Source organism: Phoenix dactylifera, chromosome 17 (genome assembly GCF_051530095.1).
Source record: "Phoenix dactylifera cultivar Ajwa chromosome 17, Ajwa_hap1_PhDact_Kaust_v1.1, whole genome shotgun sequence".
In the NCBI taxonomy this organism is placed as follows: Eukaryota; Viridiplantae; Streptophyta; class Magnoliopsida; order Arecales; family Arecaceae; genus Phoenix; species Phoenix dactylifera.
In genome coordinates, this window is record NC_143206.1 from 10,447,569 (window position 1) to 10,458,637 (window position 11,069).

General features: G+C 42.3%; 1 protein-coding gene across 1 annotated transcript; it reads right to left on the reverse strand.

Annotated features, from left to right (window-relative positions):
• Nucleotides 1–951: 951 nt before the first annotated feature.
• Nucleotides 952–6,326, reverse strand: LOC103701723 (phosphatidylinositol 4-phosphate 5-kinase 6-like). Its single transcript, XM_026802426.4, has 8 exons — nt 4,815–6,326; nt 3,493–3,657; nt 3,235–3,400; nt 3,024–3,140; nt 2,725–2,918; nt 2,495–2,601; nt 2,318–2,402; nt 952–1,638 (listed from the first exon to the last, which is right to left on the reverse strand). Exons 1-8 carry the CDS (start codon nt 6,098–6,100, stop codon nt 1,350–1,352), a joined length of 2,409 nt encoding a protein of 802 aa, XP_026658227.3. The 5' UTR covers nt 6,101–6,326; the 3' UTR covers nt 952–1,349.
• Nucleotides 6,327–11,069: the final 4,743 nt, after the last annotated feature.

Consider the following 11,069-nt stretch of genomic DNA (forward strand, 5'->3'; position numbering starts at 1 on the left):
TGTCCCTGTCACCAATACAGGAATTAATCAACCACAAGCCAGAATGAGCCAAATTTATAGTTGGGTAACATCAAAGAGGGGTTGATTTCCGCAATGCAGATATTGGGATTTCCAATATTTGTTTAGAAGGAGACTTCGCTATTTGTTTAGAGAGAGACTTTTTGATAGCCATCAGATGGCTTTCAGATCCATCGCATGCTGATTGATGCATGCATTACTCTCTACTGAGCCTTCACATATATATTGTAAAGTTAATAGTGCAACTGATGAAATAGTGTTCTATGTAGCCAATCATACGAGGACTATATTATGAAATTCTTCGACAAATCTTTCTGTTCAATAATTAAATAATTTGTTTTCTAATTCCTGCAGATGGATCCATAACCATGAGAGCTTCATTGACGCACTAAGTTGTTGCCCAATGCCAAGCACTCGGCACTCTAAGGTTCTGAACCGATGCAAAGATTAAATCACATATTATGTTGTTCATTGGTCCATATCCGGCGGGTTCTACACAACTGACAAATTTTTTCCTGCTTCCCATGTCTATTTCATTGTAGAAAAAGTCTCCAACGCCAAGTGCAAGGCACCAGCCCACTATCTTATCTCCGCAAAAGTGTCCCCATCACAAATATGCTATCCGCCAACTACTAGCTAGTAGCATCATGAAATGGTTAGAAGACCCCACCCAAGTCAAAAGTGGAATCATCCAATAACATCTCTTATACGGCATCCTAAGTTTAACATTATAAGCGAAATAAACACTTGAGTACAACATTCTGACATTGATATTTAAGAACCCTGCCATCGACGTCAAGATTTTGTATTATCTCATGAGTGCAAATTATAAGTTATGTGACACAAAGTCGTTTCAATTTGACTCCTCCTGTACAAGTATATTGAAAATCCTAGAAATTCCTCTAGTGTTTCTGTAAAAAACAAAACTGATTACAGAAAAGAATGATATCTGATACATGTTACCTCAGGTAAAATCATTTACAGTTCCTAATTGGCTTGTGCTCTCTCCTCGTTACAATTTCTATCTATACCTTCAATAAACACTTAAGAATTACCTGTAGTGACAAATATGTAGGGAATGCATACATCTCTGTTTGTATTTACGTAGGGAGAGAGCCATGCTGGTTTAACAGACATGCAACTCCCCCCAAGCCACGAGCCAATCTCGAGCGGCTTCCATGACTCCTGAAGCACTGGATCTTTCTGAATGTTGTCACTGAAATAGTATACACATGCCCAGAAGTCATGCGCCTCGGGTTCAGCTTGACCAGCTTCCATGGGGTTGTTCTGAAGTTTGTGGTATTGATGGTGGCACTTCCTGCTAAGAAGCTCTAGGTGTCTTCTGTAAAAGCTCTGAATATGAAATCACGGAAGCGCTTTGCATACTGTTTTGGATCAACAGCTGATATTGAAGTCGGGTCGTAATGAATAGACTTGTATGCATGCTCAAGTTTCTTGCTGATATCATAGTCTTGGAGTATGTCTATGATGCCGAAGATCAAGACTACATCATAAAACTGCCCTGTGGGTTCTCCAATCAGCTGAGGTTCACTGTCATTCTTTCGAACCGTCAGTTCAGCCCTAGCTGGCATGTTCACTCCTGGCCTGCTCACAGCCAACCTACAACAAGCATGTGATTGGAATGCGAAAAATAAGGCCAATAGACCAGTTTGTTCAGGAATCTAGATAGCAGATGCAAGATTTATATGCCGTAATAAGAAGGACCTGAATCAAGACACGATATTAGAGAAATTAGAAAATATCACATGTGGTGGACAACATCTGATTGATCTGACATATTATATTGTTTAAAATTAGATTTCCTTAACATAATCTTCGACAGAAAAGTTAAGGTAACAATCTAAAGAACAAGATATAACCAAAATGGTGATATTAATCATCTTCAAGAGGAAAAAGTTGGATGCTACCATCCAATACAATAGCCTAGCCAAATTATATACATTTATTGCTGTAGCGAAGCATGGAAAGAGTGCAGGCCAGTTAATTCATGTGTAGATAAGTTATGTCAGTCAGCTAGCGTTATGAACAATGTAGAACATTTGACACTCAGCAAATTTCATTTTGTCACCCAAATGACGCCATTCATTTGCTTGTATCCACATAGCACTAGCTTTGTAGCCATGAAAAAAGTTGAACACATAATGCTTTCCTGTGATCTTGTAATATATCTGTGGATATTGATATATTTTACCATATAAATGTTTGATAATTTCCAATTGGAATAACTGAGTAGGAAAAAAAAACTAATAAAGAAAATAGCCATGTTTCTGAATGATACCTTGCCGAATCATAGAGAAATTGATCCATATCTGCTCTTGAAAGGTGAGATGTAGCTTCTTTTCTGCTATTAGCACCACCATTACCTTTGAACAAAAGACATGGAATTTATCAGCTGCATAATGAGGAAAACTTAAAGAAAATTGCTAGTGTTAACTTTCTGGGCTTTTTGAACAACCTTCAGACAGAGGCATCTCTTTGGGGCCCCTAAAATGGATGCCCACCAAGAGACTGTAATCCATGATCCTCTCCGCCTCAAGAAATTCACAGTCCTTCTCTATTTGCCTGCAAAAAGCATATGTATAACCACTAAATTAACTTCGGGGAATTCACAGGATCCAGGATCCTGGATAGGTCAAATATGTTTTGTAAGAACGGAGTGCAACAGCAAATCAAACTTTAAGTTACCTTTGAAATTCTTGGAAGCATGGTCCTTGCAATCGAAATATAAAATTAAGATCGAGGTCCTTTAAAGTAGTGCATTCGTCGATCTCCGACTCTGGCTTAGTGGTTGCACGACCATGGGAAGACCCTTTTAGGTCAAACCGCCTATGAACGGCAAACTCAGTACAGAAGAGATTTCCCATTATAACAAAGCGGACCTACAACAAAAGAAAACAAACAGGTTCAATATCATTAAGGCAAATACAATGGTTAGGAATAATAACTATACATCTACAGGCACAAGTCTCACGCCCTATCCTGACCTTCCTTTGGGTAGCTCCAGTTAACTTGACACAGTGCAGACCGAAAAACTTGGTGACCAAAGTATTCTCAAATTTACGGACATGGTTATAATAGGCTGGAAGCATCCTTAGAAGCACCTGTGCAGTGATTATTGATTAGAAGGTCAAATGAGGAAACGGTTGTCTTGTTTCAATTTGGAAAAATGCATTGAGAGAGAACCTGAGAACTCACTTTAACTTCAGATTTCTTCACTGTCTTTATCATGTAGCGGTCATCATTGGTCAGGTAAAAGAAGCTTCCGCTCTTTCCGGGAGACGAGAGTTCTCGAAGGGCATCATTTCCACAAATAGAGATCATATAATCAGCTGCATCGACCTGGAACAGCTTACGGAGTGTCCTGGACATTCATTTCAAATGTGATGTATCAGCAATCCTGAATACAATTAGGAATAACATATACAAGGTGAAGAGACCTGTTTCTTGACCAACCTGAAAACCAATGGGCAGTAATCCTTCCATCTGAAATCACAAGATTGGTGCGGAGGTGTGCGTTTTGATCCTTGAGGGGGAAACTTTGTCCATACCTTTTTTTTTGGGTCAAAGGCTGATGCTTTCAGATCAAGTGAAGCCATATTTTGTTTTCCTACAGCATGCCTGCGGCACCAAACCAAGAAATGAGTTGATGGTTATTATTGAGCTACAATAAGATAAAAATATAAATCACATTGGAAAATCATTTGACAAATGGCCATGAAACTAAGTCTTTTCGTAAAAATTAATAAATGACATCTTATGATTTAACAAAAGTGCCAAGCATTCTTCACAGACTCCAAGAACATGTTATACAGAAAAATGTGCGTTCTATTTCGTCATAAGATGATCAAAGTTGAAAATTTTAATGCAAATTAAATAGAGGAAGCTACTTGAGACAGAATAGTTTCCTCTTTATATTACCAAGACAGAAAAATTAATATTAACAACATCAGCCTGCAGTTATTGTGAAAATAAGGAAGACGCATTAAGAAAACGTTTATATCAACAATAGCTGTTATATTGTGCGATCCTTATGCATAATTAAAATGAAGCCAGGCATAACGGCACAAGAATGCATTCCATGGCAACTCATCCTAGACACAGAACCAAAACTAATTAATCTCTTCTTTTTGAATTGCTTGCTTCTGAGAATAGGGAAAACCATAACCCTACACTACTTCAAATAAGAAGTCAACAAGGAACTAGATGTCATGTTCGAAAATCAATCCAGGGGAAAGAACCCATTTAAGAATCTTAAAGCCCGGAATGAAGTAATCCCTTCAACACTGAGAACCGTAGCTCTGTGCAATCATGGAAGAACTAATCACATAGATTTTCATTCATTCTTCTTTTTTTTTTGAAAAAAAACAATCAGGTTTCTCTTCTTCTATGGAACAAGAGCTTCCTCGCACAGAGATATGCAGGGGAAATAGAAATCATTAGTTTGGCAAACAAGTTGTTCATCTTCTCTCTTTTCACTCTATCTCTCTGTCACTACAGCACTTATTTCCCCACATAAACTTAAATTTGGAAATCAGCATTAAAATCTTAAAACAAAATTCCAATAGAATGGTAGATTAGATTCCGAATTAGAGCAACAAGGATTTGAATGTTTGGCAGCAAAACAAAATTGCATCAGAGAGTCAATAATCTGTATGACTACAATTCTCACTCTCAGCATTTCACAGTACCGTCTATCGACCTTCCCACTGCTTCCTCCTTTCAATAGCAATGCAGTCAAAGCAACAAACTAACCCTAGCCGAGGAGGAATTGTTACCTGATCCCAAGCTGGAGATTGAGCATGAGCTCATAATTCTTGTGCCCCTTCGAGATGGTCTCCCCTTGCTTCCTTGGTGTCTTCGGCAGCCATCGGACCTGCGGCGGGGTCCTGAACACCCTCGAGTCCACGTCCACCGATCGCCACCCCACCATCACATCATCCGCCACCTCCGTCCCTCCGGCACCCACGACCGAGCTCCCATCCACAATGTCGCAGGTAACGTCCCCATCCGACTCCCAGATGCAAATCTTCTCGAACCCACTCTTCCCTTCGCCGTTGCTGTTCAGCCCAATGATGGGCTTGGTCCGCCCACTGGGCCGCCTCGGCGCCGGGGCGCCGGCGCCGCCTTTGGCATCGACGGAGGCCCTCAGCCGGGGGCGGAGCGGGGGCTTCGAGCTGACCTGCTCGAGGCCGGACCAGCTGACGGTCTTCTGGGACGGGGGAATCAAAACGGTCTCGCCGGGGGAAATCTCGCACCCCGGCAACTCGGCGGCCAAGGCCTCCCGCGGGTCCCGCGCGGTGGGCGACGTCGCCGCCGCCGACGGGTAGTATACCCCCTTCTGCTCGGCGTCGTCCTTGCTCCAGACGCCAACGTAGAGGCTGCCGTCGGCCCAGCGGAACCTGCCGTTGCCCCTGGGGACGCCGTCCTCCCACCCGCCGTCGTACCTATTCCCATTGGCAAAGACGAGGGAGCCTTTGCCGTGGAGGAGGCCAGCGCGCCACTGGCCAGCGTACTCGGTGCCGCTGCGCCAGATATAGCGTCCATGGCCGTCCTGGACGCCGGAGCGCCACTCGCCGTCGTAGTAGTCGCCGTTACCGTAGGACTTCTTACCGTAGCCGTGCTTGAGGTTCATGGACCAGGCACCGCGGTAGGTGTCGCCGGAGGAACCGGTGTAGGTGCCGAGGCCGTCCATGAAGCCTGCCTTGAACCCGCCTTCGTACGTGGCGCCGGAGGGCCAGGAGAATTTTCCTTTCCCGGCGGTTCTGCCGCGGCTCCACTCGCCCTCGTACATGCAGCCGTCGGTCCAGAGGTATTTTCCGGCGCCCTCAGGGAGGCCGCCGGACCACTGGCCGGTATAGAAGTCGCCGTTGGGTAGAAGGCACTCGACGTGATAGGGCTCCTCCGACGGCAGGGCATCGTCGTCCTTGGCGTCCTCGTCGGAGGCGGGGGCAACGGACATCGGCGCGAAGATGCACCCCAGGCGCCGCCCGGACTGGTGCTGCCGCTGCGCCTTCCGCACCGTCGACTCCCACGCCTTCGCGCGGAGTTGCTCTTTGAACATTCTCCCTATAATCGCTCCATCTCTCTCTCTCCGTAAATCCACTCTCTGACTCTTAGAACTCTTTCCCTCTCTTCTCTCCTTCTCCGGAGAAATGGGGACGAAGGAAATGGGAGCATGGGAGGAGGGAGGGGGGGGGGGGGGGGGCGGGGGGGGGGCGGGGGGGGGGAGAGGAAAGGAGGTGGAGAAATAAAGCCAAAAGAGTTGTATTGGAACGAGGGCTGGCTTTGTTCCTTTTTTGTGCGTCTCTCTCTCTTGTTTTTATTCCCTTTTTCGGCGAGGTGAGCAATTTTTTTTTTTTTCATTTTTCCATATTGTTTTATTTCTTCCTATTATTTAATTTCCCTCTCTCTCTATCAGCTTCCGATTCCTCCTCCTACGTTACCTATCATCCCCAACATTTGGAAGGAGGAAATTGGAAGCCTGCCCTACTTTCTTGGGTCCTAGACTTGTAGCTGTAATGCATTTATATCTATTCACATAAAAGCTCCACAAGCGAGGCAGGAGACATAGATAAAAACAAATATATATTCGTTCTTTTGTAACTTATTTATTTTTTTGTCGGGCCTTTTTAGGTTTACATTTACAGAGATATTTTGAAGGCGTGACGAGTTGTAAATGAAGAGAAGGTCGTCACTTGATGAATCGCATTCTCCCCTTTTACCAGGAGCAGGCCTCGGTGCTTTCGCGCGCGTGTTTCCTTTTTTTTTTTTCTCTCCCTCTCTCTCTCTCTCTCTTTTGTGAGCTGTCTTGGGAGGTGGGTGTGGTTTGACCGGTTCTAAGTACCCAAAATGCCGTTAAATGTTCATCTCTGACTGATAACAGATGGATGGATCAAAAAACAGAAAGGACGGAGATTTTGCCTTAAAAAAGTATTTTTTTTGCATAAATATTTTTTTAAAATTTAAATTTGTATAAATAATTTTTAAAATTTTATATTTATTTCTGTATCTTTATAAATACTGTTTTCCACAAATGTCTCTAATATAACGGTTCTTCTAAGGTCGTTAATAAAAATTATATTTATTTTAATTAAAAATAAAATAAAAGTTTGAAATTATTTTTTTATCCTCTATTGCGATCGTTTTATAAATATTTTTTTTTTAACATCTGCCCATTAAGAATATTTTTTAGTCATTTTGATCTGAAACCGTTAATGCAAAAACGAGGATATAAAAAGAATAGAATAACAAAACAAGTGTTTTACGAGAGTATTAATGCAAACATCAATTTTAGCAGGGTATTCATGCAAAATTTGATATTTATGAGGGTATTTCTGTAAAAAAAAAGGTAATTTGTGGGGTATTTTGATTAAAAAACAGCTTTTTCGATTGGGCCAAAAAGTGTTGTTTTCGAAAAAGCTCCAAAATGTAGCTTTTTTTTCAAAAATCTGTTTTGAACTTTGTAAAAAAGTTAAAATTATTTTTTGAAATTTTTATCAAATAATTCTATTTTATCTAAAAGTATTTTTGAAGAGGTAGAAAATACTTTTTGGTCCTCCAAATTTTTTTTTAAATGGGGAAAATACTTCTATTGCAGAAAAATGCAAAGTTAGACGAAGATGGATGGCATTGATCTCATTTAATAGAATATATTTATATTTTTAGGGGAAAGGGAGTAAGACTTATTAGCCGGAACGTTGAGAGTTATTGTATTAATTAAAGAGGGAGCATCTTTACTGTCCATACAGGAGTGAAGCTAGGCTAAGGATGGTGATAGGGCTCCAAAGTTTGCATTATGATGGAGATACGGAAATGTACCATCATTTATTTAAGGAGGCTGAGTCATGGCTCCATTTGCTAGGCTGGTGCTAAGTTAAAACACTGCAAAGAAAGCATTTATTGAAACTCGAATTCCCATCTAAAGATGAACCGGTGTTATATCTTTAGGCTTGTATGAGTCTCCTGCTAACAAACCTTCTTCACTCTTGTCGAGCTTCTTCTGACCGAAGCCGTCGTAATGTTGACGGCTGCTCCATTATGTACTAGCTACTGTCTCATTCGAATAAATAGACATCAATATACAAAGTTTGGATTTATTTACCTATTTCCCTTGTTGGTCTTCGAGAAATATTCATGATGGTCCTAGATTGCTGAGTCATCAGCAGCATTCAGCTATGCGCCAAACAGAAGTCGGTCTCCGCCTCGGACTTTGAGTTGCTCAATATCTCCCTATATCCTCCCGACTCTTCCACGTCATTTTCCATACTCGTTAGTCGATCCACCTTCGCTTGGAGTTACTGCCTCGAGGGGCCCGGACAATATGGAGTAGGAGATTAGGGCCGCTATGTGGCTGATTATTACTAGCTAGGTAGAAATGTCCGAATATTTGAGGATAAAAGTGGTACTGCTTTATGCATCGGAGATTCTTGGCGTTACCGCGTCGTCGTTTTTTGAATTGACTAAGAAAATTTGAGACTCTCATTTCGTTCTTATAGCGTCCAGGACTAGGCTCATTTTCTGGGAGCTCCCATCTTCTAATTAGGGTGGACCCAGATTTGCAATCAAAGACCGAGAGGCCATATTTGTTATGGCAGGGGGCCAACAAATTTTCGATCAGTTTGTGGTCGGAGCCGAGGTCAGAGCTACGTGGGAGAGTGTTTCCTACACAAGGAGAGTACTGGGTGCTGATCACATTATTCTAGAGAGGAACTCAACCACGACGATCAAGTGGATCTAAGAGTCCAGCCGTGCGGCCAGCAAGTCGTGGCTGATACATGATATTTGCAGGCTTTTGGGGGAGTGCGCCTCTCATCAGGCTACTCATGTCTTCAAAAAGGCAATCAGTGTAGCGAACATCCTTCGCGACTTACCACTTTAAAGATTTTATTTGGGATACTTACACTTCGCTATCATCTTTTATGTATTTCCTCTTTCTTTCTGGCTTTATGGGCTGTACTCACATCCGTTGTCCATGTACCTATATATATATATATATATATATATAGGTGTATGAAGTTGAAGAGCATACGATAAACTTGTTTTTAGGAAAAGAAAGATACGCAGAATCCTTCATTAAAATCATGAGTACAGTGAAAAAAAAAAAGAGATGTTGGCAAATTGGCATCGCCGTGAATCAGCCGGGCTAAATGGCTAAACATCATTATCCGAAAGCTCTTATGGTAATGCTTAGTGTCACGGAGTGACGGTAAAAAAAAAAAAAACTGGTGGACCAAGACTTCTAAACTATGGCACCGTGTCACTGGGCACCGCTCAACTCGAGATAAGGGTCATGTAGAACCTGCGAGGGGACATGATCATTGAACCTTTCCATCTTATAATTAAAAACTACTTCTAATAGAATTGAGTCGAGCCAAGGTCTCGTGCTGGATGCTTCCAATTCCTTTTTTAATCCACATCATGAGAGAAAAGTGGCTCTCGCTACCTTCCCTACTTCCCACTCATACTACTTCCGTGATCCACACCCCACGTTTTAGTCACCATATATTAAAAAAATAATACTTACTGTGTGGACTTATGCGGACGTGTATTTAGTTTCATATCGATTATTTGCTTAATAGATATTGGATACTTATACAGAATCATAAAACTCAAATAATACCTTTCTGTAAACTATTTTGGGTGAGGTCCTGAGTTATTACAAAATGGTATCATAGTAGATCCAGTCTATAAGCTATGTGGATTAGGGGACACTACAATACGAATCCATTAAGATTGACCATCGGCTGATCATGGTGATTGTAATTAGATTTAAATATATTTGAATTCTTAATCTGACGAGAATGTCAAAGCTTAAATGGAGAGAGTATGTGATAAATTTTGAATACTTAATAAAATTTAAAAAAATTAAATAATATCTTCTGGTTAGATATGTTTATACAATAATTCTATGCTTGGGCTGACCCATGCTTGTCACGTGTACTTTCACTGTGGACTCTTAAAACGTGGGCTTTCCCGGCGACTTAAAACCCATTAATTTTATTAGCAAGGCATTATGAACGCGACCACGTAGGTGGAATTCCACCACCAAGAAGACGCAAAATGTGTCCCATGAATTGATGCTTGGTGTGAATACTTTCGCTTTATTTTGGGTAATAAATGGTGGATTCTTGAAGATCCCACATGCCAAACGCCGTAAGCCGGAGGAAAAATGTTATGCCGTGTTGGTATGCTTGTATGGTTAAGAAAGGAGGGGAGTGCGATGATAGTCGCCGGACCAAGAATGAGTCACATGAGGTGTTGATGTGATAAGAACGGGAGGACAAATTAACACCCCAAACAGTGCCCTTTGCTCTTGGGATAGCGAGCAGACGTCGTGAGGTTGGTCTCCGCTCCCCGCTGCTTTTATCTTTTCTATTTTCTTCTTTTTTCTTCTTCCTCTTCCTCCTCCTCTTCTTCTTCTCCTCCTCCTTCTTCTTCTTCTTTTTCTAAACGGTATTTTATATCATTCTAACATAAGTACAACCTGCCAAATAAAAAAAAAAAGTAAACAATACAAGAAAGAGGGTATCTCCGATACCGACGTCCAGCTGGACTCTCCGTTATGCCAAGCAACAAATGAGGCTACCCAGTCAGCTGCTCTGTTCGCCTTACGGAACACATAGCCCACCTGAAAGAAAATCCAATCTCGACTTAGTCTGCATATCCTCCGGAGCAGAGGATGACCGTCCCCATGTCTATCCACACCTCGGAGCCAATCAATCACCGTGGAGGAGTCCCCCTCGAAGCATACCCTATCTGCACCAAGCACGCGCCTCGCATAGAAAATACCCTCCCAAGCTGCCCGAAGCTCCGCCCTAATCGGAGAGAGACCAGGCGTACTCCTACCACCAGCTGCTATCATCCGTCCTAGGTGGTCTCTGATCACAAAGCCCACTCCTCTCGAAACTTCGTCCATCGACATACCACCATCGAAGTTCACTTTGAGATAACCAAGGGTTGGGGGTACCCAGGAGAAGAGAGTAAACCTGGACGCTGTGACAGCTGAGTAGGTACCCCATGTGTCCCTGGCC

Coding starts and splice junctions, on each gene's coding strand:
- LOC103701723 (XM_026802426.4), bottom strand. CDS start 6,100: ATGTTCAAAGAGCAACTCCGCGCGAAGGCGTGGGAGTCGACGGTGCGG. Junction 3,401..3,492: donor TACTGCCCATTGGTTTTCAG/GTTGGTCAAGAA, acceptor ATGAATGTCCAG/GACACTCCGTAAGCTGTTCC. Junction 2,602..2,724: donor TGCTTCCAAGAATTTCAAAG/GTAACTTAAAGT, acceptor TGCTTTTTGCAG/GCAAATAGAGAAGGACTGTG.